Source organism: Geospiza fortis, unplaced genomic scaffold (assembly GCF_000277835.1).
Source record: "Geospiza fortis unplaced genomic scaffold, GeoFor_1.0 scaffold41, whole genome shotgun sequence".
NCBI lineage: Eukaryota > Metazoa > Chordata > Aves > Passeriformes > Thraupidae > Geospiza > Geospiza fortis.
In genome coordinates, this window is record NW_005054299.1 from 15,478,794 (window position 1) to 15,501,910 (window position 23,117).

The 23,117-nt window shown below is 39.7% G+C and overlaps 1 protein-coding gene across 1 annotated transcript in view; it reads right to left on the reverse strand.

The window, feature by feature from the left end:
- Positions 1-23,117, reverse strand: part of AHCTF1 (AT-hook containing transcription factor 1) — a 36,172-nt gene that overhangs the window by 6,989 nt on the left and 6,066 nt on the right. The window contains exons 5-31 of the mRNA XM_031060116.1: positions 22,934-23,108; positions 21,984-22,100; positions 21,179-21,263; positions 16,728-16,878; positions 15,887-16,019; positions 15,619-15,800; positions 15,096-15,157; positions 14,187-14,315; positions 12,006-12,096; positions 11,830-11,919; positions 11,499-11,639; positions 10,624-10,728; positions 10,408-10,501; positions 9,973-10,096; positions 9,817-9,873; positions 8,509-8,655; positions 7,589-7,776; positions 7,271-7,415; positions 7,046-7,177; positions 6,357-6,504; positions 6,121-6,271; positions 5,473-5,580; positions 4,818-5,013; positions 3,758-3,952; positions 2,136-2,565; positions 1,517-1,616; positions 491-597 (exon numbers count right to left, since the gene is read on the reverse strand). Coding sequence (XP_030915976.1) covers positions 491-597; positions 1,517-1,616; positions 2,136-2,565; positions 3,758-3,952; positions 4,818-5,013; positions 5,473-5,580; positions 6,121-6,271; positions 6,357-6,504; positions 7,046-7,177; positions 7,271-7,415; positions 7,589-7,776; positions 8,509-8,655; positions 9,817-9,873; positions 9,973-10,096; positions 10,408-10,501; positions 10,624-10,728; positions 11,499-11,639; positions 11,830-11,919; positions 12,006-12,096; positions 14,187-14,315; positions 15,096-15,157; positions 15,619-15,800; positions 15,887-16,019; positions 16,728-16,878; positions 21,179-21,263; positions 21,984-22,100; positions 22,934-23,108 — 3,783 coding nt within the window. The remainder of the gene's footprint in view (positions 1-490; positions 598-1,516; positions 1,617-2,135; positions 2,566-3,757; positions 3,953-4,817; positions 5,014-5,472; positions 5,581-6,120; positions 6,272-6,356; positions 6,505-7,045; positions 7,178-7,270; positions 7,416-7,588; positions 7,777-8,508; positions 8,656-9,816; positions 9,874-9,972; positions 10,097-10,407; positions 10,502-10,623; positions 10,729-11,498; positions 11,640-11,829; positions 11,920-12,005; positions 12,097-14,186; positions 14,316-15,095; positions 15,158-15,618; positions 15,801-15,886; positions 16,020-16,727; positions 16,879-21,178; positions 21,264-21,983; positions 22,101-22,933; positions 23,109-23,117) is intronic.

Below are 23,117 nucleotides of genomic sequence, written 5' to 3' on the forward strand. Positions count from 1 at the left end.
TCAGTTGTCGACTGGGTCTAAACTGTGACAACTACAGACTGGGTAAAGGATGCAGCCCCACAGCAAGGAAGAAGGAGAAAATCAGCCCCATGGAGGGGAAAAAAAGAGGAAAATGTGGCTGGAAAGGCACACTGGTAGATGGTTGCTTCAGTCTGAATACTGAGGATGCATCATCTTTTAAAATAGTAAATCAAGCAGCACATCCCATGGCACACAAATTGGTAGTGGTGTACAACATTAAATAAACACTGATCTCTCCTTATAATACTTTGAGTTCTACCAGCATCTCAACATTTTGATCAAGAATGAGAAGATTCACTATGCACTTTCTCCAAAGACTTTCTTTAAGGAGCGTGTTCTCTCTACAGTTTAATGAAAGTTAGCAGTAACATGCTACCACTATTTCAATCTGAGACACCTACAGTGGTATGGCAAACTACACATTCACTTGAGCTCTGCTACCCTACCACACAGAACATTTCCAACATACATTCACTGTCTTCCTCCGGGGATTTAGCGAGCTGTGGGTTTGTTGCAACCAGTATGGCTTTTTCTTCTGATGAAGAGGTCATTTCAGACTCCTGGTAGGTTGTTGCACTTCATGAAAAGAGAGAAATTCATCATAAAGCTTGAAAACACACCTTTAAGAGCTTTACAAGTTACTTTCTCACTCTAACATCTTCAAGTTTCAGATCACAAAAAAACCAAGAAAAATTAGGAATTTCTCTATCAACATAATTCAATTTGTGACTCAATTCGTAATTCACTTTGTAACTCATTTTATGCAATCAATCAAGTACTTAACATTCTTTCCAGCGATCCAACACTAGATAATAATATAGCAGAGGTGTATTACAGAATGATTTATTATTTGTCTTCTGTAGAAAGAAGGCAACTACAATAAGAGGTTCAGAACCAACTGAACATAAGTCAGTACAGGTGAAAGTTACCACTTGAAATTAACGGTTCTCTCATTGCTGACATTCTGTCTTTATCACTCAGCAGTTGCAGCTTTTAAAGTACCTGGTGAGAAAACTACTTCCCTTTCCATAAACAAATAGATGCTAGTTGAGCACACACAGAAAACAAAAATTAAGTGTAAAAAATACTGTCAGAAAGCACTCAAACTCCAAAATAAACCCACTGAAGTTACAGGTATCTCAGGATTCATTTTTAACTACACAATTCTCAGAAAAAAAAAATCCAGGGCTTATGTTCACAGTATCTGCTTAGTAACTCTCACAAGGTCTGTATGGGACTGTTGAATGAAGTCTTTATCATCATACTTCGTGGTCTGCCATGATTTGAGAAAAAAGGCTCAAATTGACAGCTAGTCAATATTCATACATTCATGCCAGATTACTTTTGGTCACAGACAGAATGGAATAGACAGGCCCTTACATATAAGAACACAGGAAAGAACTAATCCCAGGTCACAATCAGTTTTCAAACACAGAAAAGCCAGCAGCTATATATGTTGTGTGAACCCAAAGATGCATCTACTTCTTAAGCTCACCCTTCATTTCCAGCCCCAGAAGTTGCAGCGTCAGCAGCTTTAAACACTGGCTTATGCTCAGGAAGGGTCTGATATTCAGCATTTGATTCTTCCAGAAATCCTACAAAATGAAGAGATGGATGACTTCCCTGTTGCACTCAACATCACTTCTTTTAAATTGCTCATATGAGTTTAAAGTGATCCTTTATGCATTTCACCTAGGATAGGGACTTAACAAAATAATGCCACCAAGACTTCAAGTGCACAGATGGCCTGTGTTCTTCTTTCCAGTAGAACAGGAAGCCTGATGCATAATTTCAGTCAAACAATGTAAAAATTCCTGCAAATTACAGAAGTACTCCTAAAACATAACCAGAAGCCAAAGTTTTAAACATGTATCCTTTTCAAAACTCCCACACTGTTGCCTTTCAGCTGCAACTACACAAAAAGATGTCAGCCAAGGAAAGTATACATTCATAAGGTCCAGGATACCAAAAAGGGACTTAAAATATAGAGGTAATTTTAAAAGCCTAGAGCACTTGTGAAAACTCATAATTAATTGCTGCACTCTTCAGTAAGTCAATATTTTGAAGACATTAAAAAAATTCAGAAACTTAGGTTATCACAGGATGAAACTTACCTGCTTCTTTTTTTTGCCCTGAAGGATCTGGTTGTTCTATCTGGAAAGGTTTATATTCAACCATCTCACTTTCTTCCTCCTTCTCCAATTCTTGAACATCAACAGTTTCTTCAGAGGAAGAATTAGCTGGTTTAGCAGATATAAAGATGACATCATCTTCAAAATCACCAGGTGATTTTGCATCATGATACTCCAAAGTAGTCTGGTCTGATCTGACAGAGAAGTTACTATTTTCCTTGCTGACATCCATCTTCTCCAAATCATCTCCAGGTATGCTTTCTAAAGACTCCTGCAATTCAGCATGATCTTCCCCAGGACTGCTCAGAGTAAACAGAGTTGGTTTAGTTCTGCTTTCAGACCAAGCATCCTCTACCAAGCCTTGATGATGCTCAGATGAAGCTCCAAATAGTGCTTTATCATCTTCTGTCACCTAAAATAAAAGTTCAAATCGGCAACATGAGTCTGCTTGTTGTCAAAGCAAAACAGAAAAACCCAACAAATACTGATATTTCTAAGTTCCACATGTCCCCTTAGTGAGGCAATGCAAAATTAATTCTCCTTCTAGCCTTATCTTAGATTTAAGGCTGAGTGTAAGAATTAATTACACTTTAGATTGCTTATTGAGTTTCCATGACATTGAAGAATTAAGATTAAATCAGTCTTGCTCACAATGTCATCTCAAGGCTCTTCACTGGGTTTACTAGTGTATTTTCAGGAAGACAAAGCTTTGCCTAGTAAAACCCTAACTCAAGATTTCTCTATTTTATGCTTGCCCTTTCAACAAACACATATGCACTACTAAAATATGCTGGTGTTCAACTATGCCTGTGGCATGGAACAAGCAAATTAATCTGGCCATAGTGCCACTATCAGTAAGAATTTCATACAGGAGAGAGTACATCTTGTTACAGTTGAGTAGCTCCTTGTAACATACATGAGCTACTCACACATGGGATAGCAGCACATGCCCCCGTTGTGCCCCCCATTTGGGCACATTATGCTGGCAACTGGCTGATGGGCTGAACCACACAATCCAGCTACACAGCTGCAGGAGCAGAAGGGACCACAGTTGATCAAGATGGACCCATTGCATTTGAAAACTACATGGATGCTATCCCTGGTGCAAGGCAAGAAGCTAACCCGAGAACTTTAGGCCTGAGAGAACAAAACACTACAGTTCTCTTCATCAGGAGTCTCTTTTTACCATCATTTAAGTAAACCCAATGCTGCAAAATGACAGGTTGAGAATCAATGCATCTTTATGACTTTTGTTACTTTCACAGATATTAAATTTACAAAATTTAACAAACCCAAACAAGAGGCTCCATCTATATTCCTTACCTTCCTGCAACACTACCATTTGAGAAGGTACAGCTGGAAAGGTGAACTAACATTCTGAACAACATCTGAGTAAAACCCACCATGGTCCCTGATGTTTATTATGAGTAAGTTCCTGCAAGAACACCATGTTACAAAATGTCTACCATAACACAATCTTTTTTTTTTGGACCAAATTCTGCCATGCTTATTCACAATCCAGATTCTCAGTGTAAGGAATATAGATAAATCTAAATTAAATCACAGCATCCTCTGCAAAACTCACTAACTGCAGGCCAGCTTACCCCAACAGTCCACTTTGCATGGGAGCTCTCTTCCCTGAAAGATATTCTAGGTTCCTTTGCTCGTAAAGGAGGAGTAACTGATCGTCCTGGGGATGCAGAGGGAGTTGCTAGGGGTGTAGTGCGAAGACTGGACCTGAGAATAGACTGAGGAGTAAACCCAGGAAAACCGGAAGATGTGGCCAAAACTTTAGCTCTCTAGGAAAAGAAATAAAAACGCTTAATTTAGAATCAGTTAAATCTTCAAAACAGAAGACTGTGCTTAAATTACAAAAATATAATTACCCTACACTGTGAACTGGGTTTATAGCAGCAGAAAGTTTTGTGCCTTTGCACTGTTCTTCCAAAAATACCAACATTTTAAAGATAAAAATGCATGCTTTTTATATTTCCCTTTGTTTGTCTTTGTAATGCCAACAAAATAAAAGTTATTTTTCAAAATTACTTCTTCAGGAAATAGGGATATGATATCTTTTTTTCTGCAATGTTCTCTCCTATCCACTAATTTTTGCAATTCCTACACTGCTCTTATAAAAGGCACACAACTTTGCACAGTAGCGTTTTCAGTTGCTGCATCTGACAGCCATTCTGCAAAGGAATGGACACAGCTTTTTTTCCTTAGTTATTCAGCTGCACACAAGAGGAAGTGACACTGCTGCAGAAATACCTACACATCCTCATGCAGAAGCATTCAGCTGTTGTTATCTCAGATCGTTTTACAGTATTGAAAAGGCTTCAAAAGAGGAGGATGAAGCTAGTTCAGTTGTATGAATGGTACTTCACAAGAAGGTGAAAAGATGGAATTGTTCCACACAATAAAAATAAATTTACTTCACAAAGCTATAGGACAAGCTGTCCACTGCAATCAGCTGAGAACTAAAGTTTCCTGCTTAAAGACTGTTCCCAACTTACTGCTTCCAAATTGCTGTGTATGTAATAACCACATGCATACTGAAAATTTCAATCCAGAAGCCCTTCTACTAAACACTTTGGTGATTTCACCTAAAACAAACCTAAAAGTTTTTCATTTGGTTGGTTGCTACTAACTTTTTAAAATACAAACCTTGACCACACGAGGAGTTTCCAGTAAATTCAGCTCTGATGCTCTTGGCAGATTGTTTTGGGAGCTGGGGCGATGTGTATTTGCTCTCAGGGGGCTGGATGCCACCAAAGAAGTGGAAGCTCTGCACGGGGACTGCCAGCTCTCCTCCTGTGCCACAGAGCGGGAAGGAACAGGACGAACCACCAAATCCAGCAACCTGTTAAAATACCATTTTACACTAGGAACATCAATAAATAAATGAAAGAAAGCATGCAGTGATTATCTCAGATGATGCAGAACAAAAACACTGGATGATCAAGAAATACAACCTCACTGCAGGGGGTGATCAATCAGTCCCACAAACAAGTGACAGGCACTTAGGAGCATTTTTTTCATTACTTCTTCACATTTCATAACTAATTTCCTAAATCCCTGCCTCTGACATAAGAATACCCAATTTTATGTTGCACAAGTGACCTAATTCTCAGCAGTGGAGAAAACTCATCTACATTTCAAATTGTGTACCTAATTTTGTCCCTAAGTTGACTTTTTCTTTGAGATACAACACTAAATCCAACAGAACCCCTGGTAAACCAAAAAAGCATACACACATGCACATGTATATACATGATAAACAATACAATTTTGAAATATAAAGTCTGTAGATCTACTATACCTTGAACATCTTTGAGAAAGTTTTGTAATAGGTGTCCCAAGAAATGCATCAGGCAACTCTGCACCAGGGACAGGATGCGTACTGACTGCTGGCTCTGTAGTTCTAGGACTAGAAGGAAAATGAAAACGTAATTGGTTTTCATTCCCTCAAAGTTCTGCCATATCAGAATTAAAGTTTATTTACCTACATCCCATGTAGGACAATCACCTGACAATAAGCCTCTTCTCCACTCTAACTAATTCTGCTTATTTTTAAATAACCAAGCAGGAACTGGTAAAAGATTACTATGTGATCACACAAATGTGTCTATAAAAGTTGGTACACCAACAGCTTCATGGTAGTGACAAACAGTTTGAGTTTCAGCTTCTTAAACACTGTAAACACATTCGTCATAATATAAATATGCGCATTTGTAGAGAGATTATCATAGCAGAGAAACTCTCCAAACACTACACTTGAGGAATTGATTGTTAGCTGTTATATATGTGCAGAATTGCAAAATAAAAGCTTTATTCATGTCTACCTTCCCACCAAAAAACTAACACATTTCAAACTGAAATCTCTTTCTCTCCCCCTACAACTCACTCTCTCTCCACCTTCCTCTCCACACATGCAGATTAAGTGTAACTTTTATAAAAGGCTGCTTACCTATCATATCGTGAGATATTTGTTTTCTCCTCATTTCCTAACCATACTTCTCCAATTTTGGACAACACTTTACTAATGAAAGTTGCTCTTGTATGCACATTTCCTGCATTAACCTGCCTTGTTGCTGTTGATAATGGCTTTGGCCTTGGGACTGTAAAGCAAGAGGGAGAAGTATCAGCCCTGTGTATTCACAGTGATGGCCAGCTGCACATCCTCGTTCCCTTCTCTAAAATTACCTTCTCTTAAGACTGATGAAGGCAAACGGTACGGCTTGGCTCTCTCTACTGCCAACTTCCTTTGAACTGTGGGAAGGATCTTGCCATACTGGTCTAAGAGAGAATTTCTGGCTACTGCTCTCTCTCTCAAGCGAGGATCACGATCATTCTGACAAGGGAAATGTGTACAGCAAGAAGTTAACAATTCACCAGAAGTTCATTGCACAGAACTAATTGCTCTTTCTAACTAAGGCCTAAATTTGCTCTACAGATACAGGAGAATAAATCCCCCGCACAGAGCCACAGCAAGTTCTGTGTTCCACCCAGGAGCAGACACCAATTTTACCGGGTTGTTTCACATAAGTGCAAGGAAGGCTAGTAAAAAAACCCGAAAACGTAGAAACTCCAAACAACTCCAAAACTGATAACTACAACCTAAAAGGCAGATTTTACCTGTGGAGCATCTAGACTGCTCTCAGGTAAAAGCTAGATACGAGACATGGCATACAACATACTCTTCATTCCACAGAAACCAGTAACACAAACAACTTCCATAACCTAAACCATACATAACAGAGGGATCTGAGGAACTGAATGAAAAGACAAGATATATATTTATTCCTCAGATGCAAACAAAGTCTTTTGACTGGAGTCAATCATGGTCTGTAAATTTTAATTCTTAATTCACTCAGGAGGACTGCTACCCTTACCATCAGATTGGCCTTCATGGACTGATTCAGCTGGAGTGCTGGGATGTAGTTGGCACGCTGCAGATGGTGGACTAAGAGGAATTCATGGTTCTGAATACCAGATTTGGTCTGTAAAAATTTCTCCAAACACTCCTGTGAGAAATAACACATTTCAAACTTCATTACGATTCTGCCTCTTCTCTTGCCAAAGAGACAAGATTTTTTTTGTTTCTTCTCCAAACTCACTTTTTCTGTGTCTGTGAAGGGCAGCTTCAGCAAATCCTCCATCAGCCCCATCTCCTGACAGATTTCATACATGTGCTTTAGCAGCTCTTCTATGTTTAACTTTGTGGTGTGTTGCTGCAACAGACCCCAAGCCTCCACCATGCACCTGCAGTTAAGATTTGGGACATGGAAAGGAATGGGAACACTGAGGCCAAAAAGATGCCCCACAGTGACGGCATCCATTCAAAGCTCAAAGGAAATGGAGGGGAGCCCCATTTGTGTCATCAGTTCTCCACATCTCCCAAGATGTGAATGCCAAAAGAGGGGAGGTTTCCTTACCTATTGGACAACAGCACGGTGAGGAACAGCCGCACCTCACTGCTGCTGGACATCGACGGCTTCATCATCTGCATGTACCTGAGGGCTCGCCTGTGCTCTCCCTGGCACATCAGGGACTGGATTATCCTCATGTGTTGCCATGACACAGTCTTGAGTGTAGCTGGATGGAAGAGCAGGGCCAGGGAATTCTGCACAAGTTGAGAGCAGCTTCATTACCATAGATGCACACACTCATGCAACAAAGAGTCAAAACTTTCTGCAGCAAGGCTGGACGTGGGTTAGACCAACTTAGAGGTCTAAATATGAAAATACTTGATCCAGGACACATCAGTAAAAATTCTTCAGTATTTGCAGGAAAAAAAAAATCAGCCACCCAGAACAAAGTGAATGCTTTAAGAGGAACAATTCAGATTTTTCTAAGTTCACAAAACCCCGTGTACAGAGATCACTTTTAATAAATACATTATTTGATAACTTACGCTGTAAAAAAATTGGTCGTATTAGCACAGTGACAAGAACAACATTCAGTATCAGGAAGAATAGCTATGAGGTCGAAAAGTTACTCCTGCAGTCTTTTATCCCAAATGTTCCTGTTACCATCACAGCTTCCATGCTTCAAGTACCCAAAACACTCTTCTAGAAACAGTGCCCAAGCAGTCTGCTGAAAACTTAACCATAGACAGCTTTGAAAATTCAAATATTAAGTATTGATTACTCCTTTGCTTCAATCAATTTCCTGTTAAAGTAGTTACAGCAAAATTTCAAATCATAACTTGTTGCTGAAGAGGTCAGACCAGTGTTAAAAAAAAGCTTCCAATGCTTCGATAGCTCCTTATACCTAAGTAACAATTTAAAAAATATTTTTATTGGTTACAGCTCTGCAGTGCCATGTGTGTCTAACTCAACTGTTTCATACTTACTTCATAATCATTGTGATCTAGAAGCCAAAACCCTCGAATCAGCTTAACAAGACCCCAAGGGATAGCAAAGGCAGTTGGAAAGGAGTCAATTGAAGTTTCTGTTTTATTTGGAAAGGAATGCATAATATCCAGCAGCAAGTAAATTGTCTGAGAGTATCTAATTAAGGTGAATAAATTGCTAAGACCAAAAACTTGTATCACATTACAGTTAGCAAAACAATGAAATAAGAACATGAAAATAGCAGAAAGCAGAACATCCCAAAGTATGATCTTGCCATTTTAAGCTATTACAGCCCATTATAGCAATAGTCAGGCCCTAATCTTAAAACTGTATTCTGAATATACTTCCAGAAAGAAACACTTGTGGATTTCCGTAAGGCAATCAAAAAGGAAGATATTGGGTATTTATATATTGCTGTTACAAACCCAGGCTTCTGCTTCTGTCAGTGAAGCTACCAGTTGGACACTCAACATCCAATGCTTAATTATTAAAGAAAACAAGTTCTACAGCTGTTTTCTTCTCCTCATTTCCTGTCTTCACAAAACCAACACATGTTATGGTGCCTTTACAATTCAAATTAGCATTGACTGAAACAGTGTTTAAAACTGCATGTGGATCCCTCACTGAAAGTGTTACCTTCCCTTTCTGACATCCCATGTTAAGAAAATGTCTGAGTGAGGCACCTTGGGACTACAAGCATTTTTAACCCCTTTGCTCTCCTGGCCCCACTCTTGGCTTAGCCAAAAAACAACAAAGGTAATGCTGCATGTTTCAGCAGCCTAAAAATTAGGTTTCCGCCAATGAATATCCAGTGCACTTTTTACACAAAACAAACCCAAAACCAAACACTGTTAGCAAGGCTGGGAAACAAATGATTTTGGCAAAAATCAGAAACTGGAAAACCACTGTTATAAACCCTTTTGCTCTGAACCAGTACATTTTAGGGCACCATACTAACAAGCAGTCATATGCTACATATAGGGGTGTCTTGAAAAATTGGTAACTGCGTTAAAATTTGAGAAGAACTAAGTGAGGTTTTTATCTTGAATACAACTTAGAGAACATGTTTTCTCATATGAGAAAAGACTTTGCAACAAAACATATAAAAAAGAAATCAGAAAAATTCCAATCTAGAAAGAAATTAAGCAATGCTTCTGTCAAGGACTTAATTCTATTATAAATGTGTTCACTCACACTGTGTTTGAGGCATAAATTTAAAAGTGTTGTTAACCACACAGAGGTGACAAGTATGAAAAACTTTTATGTGCGCACACTGAAGAAGTAATGACAGAATCTGGAAAGGATACAATCGCATGTTTGTCGCTTTCTTCAATGCTTTCTAGCAAATAGAGATCCAGCAGTGCCTGAAATGAAAGATGAAAAGGTTTTCTAATGCTCCTGTCTTTCACCATCATTAGCTTTAGGGGACTGCTGCTGGGGTTTTCAGTGAACAGAACACTCACATGTAAACTAACAGGTGGGTATTTCCCAGTGCCGCCTTCATCTCTCCGCCACAACTTCTCCACTTCCTCTCCCAACTGGGAAACCATTCCATCAATCATCAAGCAATCAGAATCCCATTTGCCTCTGCAACAAAAGGGAGCAAGGGCTTGCACAGAGCAAAACACTCATTCCAGCCTCTCAGTGGCACAGATTTCAGAGTTACAGCAAAGACGGTCCTTAGCTCACAACGAACTTATTCATTAAGGAGTCCAGCGCATAAACCCAAGAGAAGAGTTGCCCAAGAGAGAATGACCTTTTGGGTTCCAGGTTTGCTTTCATGCTCTGTTACATTGTGTAATGCCAAGGAGTGCAGACAAAGGGTTTTAACTGCAAAAATAACCACTCTCACACAGTCTAACAGTGGCAGTTTTCTAGAGAATTCCTCCAAGTCTTACCTTGATAAACGCTCAAGTTTCTCTCGGTGACCCATATAGTAGCTCTGAATCAGAGGGTAATTGTAGAAAGGTCTGGACAAATGCATGTGATCATCTACAGGTGATAAAGTAAAAGCAAGTTAAAGAAGTAAGACAACGTTTTTCAACTAAAACTTTGGACTAGACAAACAGAAATGACACAACCTCAAGTGTTTTGGTACTACAGGCTCTGCTTACCTAAACCCTCAGGAAGGAGACTGGATCGACAGAACCAGATCACCACTTGTGCGTACAAAGAAATGAGGCTGGTTACCATCTGCTTATTTGTCAAGTCTGTAAAACCTGAAAAAAAGGCATAAGATGTTTTGGATATTCCTCCCCTTTTTACAAAGCTTCATTCAGCAAAACAAACACAAAGTATAAAAGACCATGGTGAAACTCTTCTTACGTGTAGTTGTCCCTCTGGATCAATTATGAATTTGAAGGAAAAAAATCACTGTTCACACTCAAAACAAAAACCAATCACTACAAAGAAACGGAATCACTAAAGATTAAACTGAAAAATAATAGTCTTATCTATTACATAAGGAAGGAAGGAAGAAAATGTATGTTTTCCACATAGCAGAGATTTTTATTTTAGCGAAAGAGTCCTCTTATATATAGTCCTCTTTTTTCCCTTAACATGCCAACAACAATTTATAAAATCAGAAGCCAAAAAACCTCAAGGAAATTGCTTTATTCATTTCAGTTTCTACTGTATTTCCCAGCAATTTGCACACAACTATCAATTGCTAGCTAACAATTAGGAACACTTCTCAGCATTACCACACTCAGTTGCTGCAATTGCTGCCCAGGTGCTTACTCAGCTCAATGCTGAACCACTGTAGCCTCCCCTACCCAGCCTCATGAACTCCACAACAAGCTGCTCCCCTGAACTCAAAGTGGCTTAAATCAAAGTCCCAACTGCTCAGATTTAAACCCCTCCTCCCAGCTCTACCCAACTCTCTCCCAACCATCCAAAACAACAGCAGCTCCTGCCTCCTCAGTTACAACCCAAGCATCCTTCCAAATGTTAACTAGCAGACCAGAGGCCTAGCAGTGCTCTCACCAACCTTTCTCAGTAAGCTCTCGGGCTTCTGTTAGGAAACAGTTCAGGACTGTGCTGAGGTTGCTCAGCAGCAGCTGGCAGTGCTGGAGGGACTGTAATGTCTGCGGGTCAATGAAGTTGCAGGAGCCATCAAACAGCGGAACACCTTGTCAAGGAAAAATATTGAATCATCACTCAGCAGAGCCACTGCACACTTCCAAACTTCAACACTTCAACAACCACAAGAGACTTAAAGAACCACTTAAAAAACCAGCAGCATACACTGGCAGACTACTGAAGAAGATCCTTTACAAAGGATGACTCAAGGTTTCAAAAACCACCACACCGCTACTCACAGATTTGGTCCAGTTCATCTTTTGTACAGATCACTTTGTTCCACGTCCACTCAAGAACAAACCGTAAATTTACAGCAGAACTTGGCTGCTCTTTAAAAACAGAAAACAAAAAGGACATGAAGCCACGATTTCTAAGCAAAACACACACAACATAAAAACAATGGAAGCAGCATTACCTTCGGAAGTCCAGTGTTTAATGCATCCCGTCAGAACTTCTAAAGAACCTGTCTGCACAGCAGCTGACAACACAGCCTCTAACTGCTCCTCCTGAACAGAACAGACAAAAGCAAATCACAACCTCACAGACTTTTCCTCTCAGTCTCACCTTGATAAACACTGCAGTTTCTGTTGGTGACCCATGTAGGAGCTCTGAATCGGACACTACCTGAGCCACTGACAGAAGTGTTTGCTTCTAACTGGATACCCATTCAGACATTAGCTGCAAATGCTGCTAGTTCCATATTCTTGACTCTTTCCTCATTCCAGCCACAGGCTGGACTGCTTGTTGGTTTGAGGAACACAGGAACGTTTTCCTCTGACATTTCAACTTCATGCAGGCTAGTTTCAGTCTCCATTTCTGTGCCTCAGGGTTTCATTCTTCATTTACAGAGTCCCAATTAACTATTTCCAGTAACATCCTCTGCTAATACCCATTATACACTTTGAGCACACCCCTTTGCCATCAGGAACATGTGAAGGGGACAGAGCAAACACCACTGTGTTTGCATGGAAACAGTGAAGCTGAAGCCAAGTAGTTCCCGAAAGCAGCAAGACAGGAAGCAGCGTTAATAGCCAAAACATTAAGTTACAATTTGTTAAAGTACCACAAAGAAGTAAAGTACCATAAAGTACCATAAACATTTCAATTCTAATGGGCTGGAATTTCAGCCTGTTCAATTACTGTATTCTAATGCCATGGCAGTCCTTGAGAAGGATAATACACAGGCATGCACACACATGGGAAATAATGTAGCAGCTTATTCAAGCTCAGATATTTATTTCAAGGGAAATGATCCTGCAACAAATTTTTCTTTTTTTCTTTCCTCTATTTTTTTAAACAAATTTTAAAGGTTTGCATTCTAACTAAAATCATGACATTTAAGAGCAATTTCTACATATTAGAAGACATACAGGATATTTCCATCTTTTTCTGAAGTCTGGTTTCAGACAAGGAAACGTGCCAGATACTACTTAGGGTACCAAAGTTCCAAGATATTTGACCCTAATTCTGAATTTTTTCTTTCTAGTATTCCAAAGCAATCCCTATTTAATGCAGTGTCTGAACAATATAGTCACAATTCAGTAAAGGTCATCATAAAATTTCTTGCTATCCCAAATAATTTCACACCAGAGTTGACATGAGAACATCTAATCAGAATGTAAAAGCCTATATAAGGCTTGCAAAATAAGCTGAGTCTGCTTGCCAAATTTGTTTTAGCTGCCACACTATGCAGAAGTGTTATTTTTCCTGACACATTTCCACAGTCTGGTGAAGAATCCCACAGACAGGAAGATGAAGGCAGGGAGAAGACTGCTCTCCCCGTCCTAGTGCTTGCTGCTCCACTCCATGATGACCATCGAACCCTTCAGCTTTGACCCTGCCTGGAGAAAGATGGGCTGTTCATCACAAAGGCTCCTTCTTTCATGAAAGCCTTCAGATGAGAAACAAAGTTTACTGCACTGAAAATGGAAAACCCAGAAGAGAGGGGTGTGAAGCCACTGTGGTGACAGAATGCAGCAGTGTTGAGAGATACAGGTGAGGCAGGTGCTGCAGCAAGAGGGCAGTCTAAGAGGAGGAAATCAATCTACCACAGCTCAAGGCAAAGGCTACAGAGGTAAAGATCAGTTTGAGAGGGTGCAGGGAAGGGAAATTCCCTGATGAAGGGATAATGAGAGGAAGTGGTGATGCAGTTGTCAGGTAGAGAGCACCACTATAACCGGTTAGCACTTTCTTGGAAGGAAATAACGTCTAGTGCAGCAAGCTGGTGTTTGCAATAGTGCACATCTGAGGGAGGCACCATCGGAGCCACCTACTGCCCTGCACCCAAGGCTCTGAGACACTGAGGGCATGAAGAGGATGAAGGCTGTGCCGAGGGAGAACTGCTTTCTGATGCACGAGCCCAGCACTGACTGAATACTTCCGCATGCAGACCTGGGGCATGGAATTTACAGACGGGTCACTGAAGACAAACCTCTCAGGGCTGCTCACAGTCAGAAGAACATTATTACTTCTGCTAACTGTATGCCAAAACCTCCTTCTCAGAGCAACTTGCAATCAAAAATCATGGTCTTGTAGCTTCTACAGCCTTCAGACAAGATGGATATACTTCCCTCTGGATTTTCCAGCATACACCCACCTGACTCAGACTGGATGGCTGGACATCAACCAGTCTTGGAGACAGCAAGCCAGCTACAAGACACCGAGAGTAGCTGTCACGGATGGCTTCACTTATTAAAGGACCAGATTTCTTCAAAAGCTTCAGGGTCTGAAACATCAATCAAAACACACAGGTTAAGACAGCATTCAATCACTAAGATCACTTAGACTGCCAGAAAGCTGCATTAGAAGCAGCAGGCTTTAGGTTAGCATTTTTGGTAAGCATTGCTAAGTAGAGTCTTAAAGATAGCAGAACACTAACAGTTTGAGTTTCTAAAAAAATATCCTACAGAAGAAAAGGCCCTTGCAAGGTTGAAGGCAAGAAAGTATTTTCCAGCCTCTCTGTCAATATACAGGCCTTGCTTTTCCCTGAACATTGACACAAATTACATTCTGTAAGAGGTTAAAACAAATACAACTACAAATCACTCTTTGAAAGACTCTGCGCTCGTTTGTGAGGAAGATGATGTATTATGGGTATATTTAGTGAGCGGGAACTTAATTTGAAAGGGTTTGTCAAAAGCTGTGCAGTGGCTCAGAAATTAGAATTTGGCCAAGGCTGAGAGAAAAAACATGCATTTCTTCCTCAACAGTTAAATCACTTTTCCCTCTCTCCATGCTCAAATTCATCAGGGATCAAAACCCTAACTCCACATCATACAAAGAAGTAAACACTTTCCCCAGCTTCCGCCACACTCCTCCTTTCCAGCCATTCAATCCCTGCTCATGCCTCCAGTGCCATTTGCATGAAACTGGCAGGATATGACTGCAGCTATGCATGTGGATGGGCAGCGTGAGCATCAAGTGGTCTCTGACACTCAAAGCACAGCAAGAGAAAAGTTACAAAAGGTTCATCTCTTGACACCCTCAATACAATAAAAAAAGTCACCTCCTTCTGGAAGCCAGTGCAAGTCATGTGAACAACTCCCGAGCTGAGCAAGCACGTCACATCTGCAGAAACAAGGAACATTTGACAGACCTTGGCACCTTCTCACCAGTTTATGCTTTGTAAATAGTGCTGTCTGCAAAGACAAACCTCCAGCACCCCTTTCCTTCATCACACCACTTACACACGTCCCATAAAAAGGACTTACTCTCTGTCTCTAGAAACTTGAGTGCTACCCAGTGCTCTGCTTTGGGCCTCAGCTCAAAGGTATTTCATTTTGGGACCATCACCCCTTCCCAGGCCATGTCACAGAAGCCCCAAAACCCAAAGCTCAGCTGCCTGTCAGGTATGTTTCACAAGACTAAGTGCCTTGTCAGGACAAGGTAGGCAGAATGGAGGTTTGTGGGGCTTTTTTTGGTTTGGTTTTCGTGCGACAAATAATGAACAAGAAAGAGAACCACTCAAGTGGCATTTGACCTCCACCGAAGCTTGTCACTATTCAAATGAAAAGCAGTGAAATACCTACCAAAATTATAGGTGCTTGGATTAAAGAACTGTTCAGGTGGTGGATAAGAAGGAGGAACCCCCCGACTCAGACTACGCTCGTGTACCAGAATATCCAAAATGAGGTTTGGAGAAGTCATGCTTATAACAGGATCCAGTGACCACAGTGCAAAATAGGGGCAATCATGAAGGAATTCTTCTGGCCTTAAAGAAAACAAGCGCATAAGCTCAATAGCAATTTTGAAATTAACCTTTTGTAGGGATATTGAAACTTCTTAATTAAAACCTACCTCAGCGAGTCTGGCATTTGGGCATGATACCAGCGATTGATGTCAAACACTCCCAGGTAAGTAGATGGTTTTCCCTGACCATAGGTATTCACTTGCCAACTGAAGATTGATACACTGGTGTCAGGAGAGATTACTGTCAAAGACAAGACATTGTTTCTTGTTGTAGAAAATATGAGATATTTGCTGGTTTTAAAACACCACTTTCTATTTTGGCTTAATGCTGTTATTTCACTCAAGAAACACAACACTTCATTAAGAATGATAAAAACCATATACAGAATAGCAAATGTCCATGAGATAGGTTTTAATCATACTGCCTCTTTTTCAAATTGTATCTGTTCCAAAACAAACCAAATACACAATTATTAGCTCATCAAGTTGTTCATCAGATCATCAAAAAAAGATATCAATTAGAACTGGCTCCAATACTGAGCCCTGGGGAACACCACTAGTGATCAGGTGCTAAATGGATGCAGCCAGAGGTTTCATCAGGATAAAAAACATTCAGGTAACATTCCTAAGCAATAGACAGAAGGATCTTACTGTTCAATGAAGACAACTGGCAGAACAAACTGACTGACCAGCCTTATACAGATGACCCCGTACACTGCTCTACCATCCCAGCAAACAAAAGTCTATTTTTTCCCTTAAAAAATTATGTTCAGAGGGATAAAAAAGTTCCACATAACTTCAGCAAACAATTTTGCTTTTTAAATAAGCCCAACAAGGTCAGTTAGATGAATATTTAAGACTTTAAGACTGTGGGTACAGAACAGCATTTACTGCTTAGATTTCCAAAGCATGTAGTTCAGAATAACCAAGCAGGGACATCAGAACAAACCTTCATTAACGTTGTCCTCTCTGTCAGCATGATTGCGAAATTTTTCTATGGTCTGACAGCTGAGCAATTTAGTATTGCTGGTCTGCCCTCTCAAGGGGAAGATTCCACCAGTGAGGTCTAAACTGTACCTTTCATCACAGTATTCCAAACCCTGTGTGGAAAAAAACCAAAAAGAAAATAAGGTAGTTTTCATTAGATCCACTAAGAAAGAATGTATATACCTAATATAACATGCATATTGTACTGTTTATTTCTAATAAACTTATTTCTGATAGCAAATAAAAACTACATTTGACATTCAAGAGAATTAAGTGTGAAATTTTAACAGATATTGGCTGAAAAGGCTTTGCACATTTTCAAATATTAGCATTTCCTTAGCAAAACTTTGCTCTGAAGCATGCACAGTTCACACTATTTTATTAAGGAATGTTGGAAGTAACAGATATATGCAGGGCTGATAAGAAAAATCAAAACCATCTCTTTGAAAAACTAACATGAAGCCTAAGCAAAGAACCTCATCTTCACTGTAGGATAACTAATCACTAAAACCAATTTTAACAGAGATGATGTCCTGAACAAGAAATTCACCATTCCAAAAGACAGTTCCACAAGATAAAGCACTAAAATTCCATAAACCTGTCCGGCATTAATTTTAATGACTAGAAATTTCTGCTTTCATTCATGTATGAAGAGCCATTTCACCTTTCAGTGCAGAGGGGAAGGAGAAAGTAATACCAAGTAGTTCCTGCCAAAGACAACTTCCTAACCAAAGCTGCATATTTCACATATTTCAAGTTTTCCACACTGGGGTAAGCAAACCTAAGTTAAGGAACTCCAGTGCATGGAAGATATTGAGAAATGACATTCCAGACCAGTTAAAAATGACAGTGTTCAAAGGAGTTGCACTGGTCAGACACTGACATGAACACAGAGACTGTACTCAAGCCTTGTGCACAACAATGTAAGGATATGCTCCAGGACCATGAATTGACCTACAAGATACAGCAGCTGCTGAGATGATCTAAAAGAGGTCTTTGCAAGTCTAATTTAAGTTTACCTTTCAGTTTTCTTACTTGAGCAGATTTAAACCAGCCTTGAAGGCAAGAGACCCAAGTCTGACACGTTTATAAAAACACAGTGCCACATGTTCCAAAAGGTCCATTTGTGACTTTTACCATGATATGAAGTCAAAGATGTACGGTTTCACAGCCTCAAGTCTGATTCCTGGGATGTACAGCAGTGATGTAAGCAGACAAATATTTTAAGCTCCTATGACTTATACCCAGTGAACAAGGAGCAGCATTAGATTAATTTCTCCTTGTTTATTCAGGCTTGGCCTGGCAAATGGGAACAACTCTTAAATTTCATGTCACTGAAGACCAACAAGAAGAGAACCATCATGTCATACTGACCACTCTGTGACAACAAGAAGTATTCCAACACTTAAGTGTCCACTGGTGAACACAGATCCTATCGTGATGCATCCCTTGGGAAGAGATTAAGAATTGTTTTGTGGGGATTTTTTGGAAGTAGATGCTATCAGGTCTCAGCATGAAAGTACACTATTAAGTGGTTTATCTGTCTTTCCTCCTCAGAGAGTGCAGATGTTCAGCTCTCTTCAACAGCCTTCTAAGATTGGTTCCTGTTATAATCTTTCAACATATGCCTGTGAATGTACTACTGGTTGTATAGTCTGTAGAGGGATCCAAGTCTTACTTTAACTACACCACAGGTTTTTCAGGTCACAAACACAGTAACATTTTCTATCACTTTGTGTGCTTTTTTTCTAAGAGTGTCATCGGGAATTTCTAGTAAATCCATTTTTAAAGACTGATGAAACATTTCAACTCTCTGAGGTACAAACTGACATTAGTCACATCTTGTTCAGAAAAGACAACCAAGACAAATAACTGCCAAACAGTTAAAGGTCTCACATTTTAACATTAAATTGTTCAGATGGAAAGAAGTAGTAGCCATGAAGGAAACAGAGACAATTGCTTTTTCCCCAGTGCAGCACACAGTAAAAGGTAGTGTCCTTGTCACTAAGACTTAGCTAAAAATTTTCTTTTAAGAGGATAAAACAAAACTGAAATTCAAAAGCAAATCTTGAGAAGATTAAAGAAACTTTCCCCTATTAACTTGCCAAAGTACTTAGAGCACTACAAGATGCAGGAGTGAACTGCAATGAAAACCCTTAAAAAAAACCCAACAAAACCAAACATAAAAAAGCCCCAAGTAAACAAGGTGTTCTGTTCCTCTAGAGCACTGTATATTTTTGTCACTTAAAAACTGCACATGAAGATATGACATGCATATTCAGACACGTTGAACCACCTGAAGGTATTTCTACTTCATCACCATGATAGATGATGTATTTTAAAGAAACACCACTTCCTCCCAACACCTAACCTTTATCTGTTCAAAAGCAACACTTCCAAATCAGGAAGGCCCTTTCCTACAGACAAAAGGAAAAAAGCATAAAATTCAAGCTCATTCAAAAAATTCAAAATTCAAAGTCCCTATTAAAAAAAAAATCTTTGAACCACAATCCAAGGATTATCTCAATTTCATTTTGTACTACTGAGAACATACAAGGACAAGTGTCAAATAGGAGGAAAGACTTAATGTGAATTAAGATTACTTTTGCATCAAAAAGATCTTGGTAGAGTTTCGTGCATACTACTGAACAGAATTAAACATTATAAAACATTATGGAGGTGCCTCTTGCCTCTGTTAGATTATCTGAGACCTAATGATACCCCCTGTATATTTTGTTTATTCTATACCACAGCATCTCTGGAACCAGTTCTAAAAATTTATGGAGACTTTTCTGACCAAATCATACCACTGTACATTGTATGTACATCTTTTGCTAGCTTTAAGAGTAGATTTCAGAGATAACCCATCCAAAACTCAAAACAAGAGTCATCTTTACTGCTACTGAGTTTCAGAATCAACACTGAAGAGACATTGTAGGTATTTTTGTAGGTGTATTTTAAGTCAGGCTGACGGAGTTTAAAAGAAAAACAAGATTATAAAATAGAGGTCAGAAATGTATAAAGAGAAATATATGACCATATTGAAAGAAAGGGAGACAGACAGAAGCTTCCTCAAATCTATAGTTTGGTAACACAAAGCTATTCAAAGCCTTGCCTTCTCTTCCTACATGCCATTCATGTGATGTTTAAATTAAGAGTAATTTCATTTGTAACAGCTATTTCCTCTTCAGGAATCACATGTGTAAGGGCTCCTTGCAGATGAATCCAGGTGGAACTCATGACACTGAAGTATAAAATTGTATGGCTTCAGCATGGACAGATTGTGTCTGACCAATCTGGCCATCTTCTATGATGGAGTGACAAACACTTGACGAGGGAAAACTGACCGATGTCATCTACCTGGACTTCTACAAGGTCTTTGACAATCCCTCATGACATCACCATCTCTAATTTGAAGACAGGCAAATTTGAAGGGTAGACTACTCAGTGGATAAGGAATTGGTTCGAAGGACCAAGCCAGAGAGTTGTGGCCAACAGTCTATCTCCAAGCACAGACTGACGTTGAGTGTGTTTCTCAGAAACCTGCGTGGGGATCAGTGCTCCTCAATATCTTCATCAACGACACACACAGTGAGATCAAGTGCACCTTAAGCAAGTTTGCAGATGACACAAGGCTGAAAGGTGCATTGACAAAACAAAAGGCTGGAATGTCATCCAGAAAGATCTAGAGAAGCCTGAGAGGTGGGCCAATAGGAATCTCAGGACATGAAGGTCAGCAAGTCCAAGCACAAGGTGCTGCACCTGGAATGGGGCAATCCCAGACATGACTACAGACTGGGAAAAGTGACTGAGCAGCCCTGCCAAGAAGGACATGAGGGTTCTGGTGGACAGGAAGCAATATGCACTCACAGCCCAGAAGTTCAACCTCATCCTGGGAGACCTCAGGGCAGCCTTTCAGCACATAAAGGGAGCTTATAAAAAAGAGGGAGGCTTTGACATTTTACAAGGGCAGGTAGTGATAGGACAAAGGAGAAGGGGTTTTCAACTAAAACAGCAGAGATTTAGATTAGATGTTAGAAGAAATTTTTTACTGTGAGAGTGGTGAGGATCTGGAGGTGAGGCTGCCCAGAGATGCTACACATGTCCCATCCCTGGAAGTGTTCAAGGCCAGAGTGGATGGGGCCCTGAGAGAACTGATCTAGTGGGTGGCATCCATAGCCATGGCAGGGGATTGGAATACATGATATTTAAGGTCTTCCAACCAAAACCATTCCATGATTCTATGACTTGTTCTGAAAAATACGGACAAAAGAATGCCTAAAAAGACTCATCAAAAGACTTTTTTCTTAAGTCTCACTGATCTTTCATGATAAATATTAATTGGTCAACTTAACTGATCCTTACATACACAAAATTACTATTTTCATCTTCTCACATACAGGCCTGTCTTACCTCATACATGACTTGTCCTGATGCCAGGCGTTTCCTGTCACCAAATGCTAACTGCAACAGATGTAAACTCACAACATCACCTTCACTGAAAAAGGTATAAATGAGAAAATTTTATTACAAAGCTGCTTCACAATTCTCATTATAATTTTATTAGATCTAGGCTGAAACTGACTTAAGAGTATGCTCTTGCTGAAAAGAAAAACACTGCTTCCCAAAACACGGTAATTGGTCACATTTAGCCATTAAAACAGAAAGGAGAAAATTTTGACATGAACAGCTTCAGGGGTAAATGCTAGCTCTGCCTTTGTTTGGAAAGCTTTAATATGCAACATGGAGGAAAAAAACTGCTGAATTGCTGGAAATAGCTCACAACAGTAAAGCGTTCTCCATGAAAACTGCTTTTAAGTTGAACTTAAGAAGACTGCCAGTCTGTGAACAGCTATGCTGATTAAGTAGCTTGCTGATGATGTTTACTGTTCTGCATCTACAGCCAAAACTACTTTAAATGGTACTGAATATAATGGTGGGAACACCAAACAAATCTTGAAGCAGTCATCAAGAAACAAGGGACATAATTTGAGACTGCAAGCACAAAAAAATAGCCACTGTTTCCTTTGCCTTCTTCCACAAGGTAGTAAAGATTCAAACCCCTCTTTACAAATGTAAAATCCTTGCACCGTAAGCTTAACACTTTTCATCTCCTTTACAGTTAAAGAAACCAAACGAATACACATCTATCAACCGAATGTGAACAAATATTAAAAAAAAAAACCAAAACAGTGACTTATGGCAAGATTTTATTCACCTTTGTTGTGTAGACTGAACAGCCCACAAGTAGCAACAATTGCGGGGGTCATTCTCAGGCTCTTGAAAAGTAACTGCATAGACAGGAATCCTTCCTCCTTCAAGCTGGGAGTGGTGCCTACAGGTTTAAAAGAAAAATATAGAAAAAAGGAGAGCCTGCTAGCTCTGGCTGCTTGTAAAAGGGTAGAAGCATCTTCTGGGAAAAAAGCAGCTTGCATACTTATCCTCAAAGTACAGATGGTCATACTTCCATTTAAAACAACTGATGACTGACAAGCCACTACTTCTTAAGTATTTGTCTTCCCAACTTCTGAACTTCAATTGCATCTTCACAATCTTTTTTTTGCATATAATTATGTGTCCACTGTCTATGTATGCATCCATAATGCATCCACAACACATAGATAGTTTATGGTGGGGCACTGTAGATTTCCTTAAGTAACACCTATCTGAATGTGGTCATATATTTCAAGTGGCAGATTTCAAATCACCTCTAAATTTCACTATTGCTTAAAATGTATATATCCCTTATTCTGATCTCCAAATCTTTCAAACAAACTTTCATTCACATATTCCTGGTCCGGGAATGAGTCGATCACCAATTTCCATCATGGCTGAAATGTAGGAAAGAATGTGTTTTCAGGCACAGATGTTGAATTATCATGTCTCACTAGATCCATCATGGACACTTTAAAGAATATGATCACCAAAATCACATTATTCATACAGTGAAGCCTTTCAATGGATGCCCTAATTGCAGTAACTGGCTGTAAATCATTCCAAATCTTTCATGGAAACACACACATTACCTCGGCTCACAAAATACAACTGGACAGAACAAACAGAATTATAAAAACTCAGCTCTATCACATCCCTTCTGCATGACTTCCTGAAGCAAAAAATTGAGAGCCCTGCACCTCCAAGTGCAACCAAGTGGAAGTGACTACTTACTCCCTCTTCAAAGTTTTCATATTCCATAGTGACAAGTAGCCATCAGAAAATCCCACAACGAGCTGGTTGCTTCTGCTTATGTAGCACAGGGTGGATACTGCTGTTCCTGAAGGACTTCGCAATTGAAAACAGAGATGCCTCCCTTCCCTGGTCACAGCTTCTCTTCTTTGTGGAACTTCAGCAG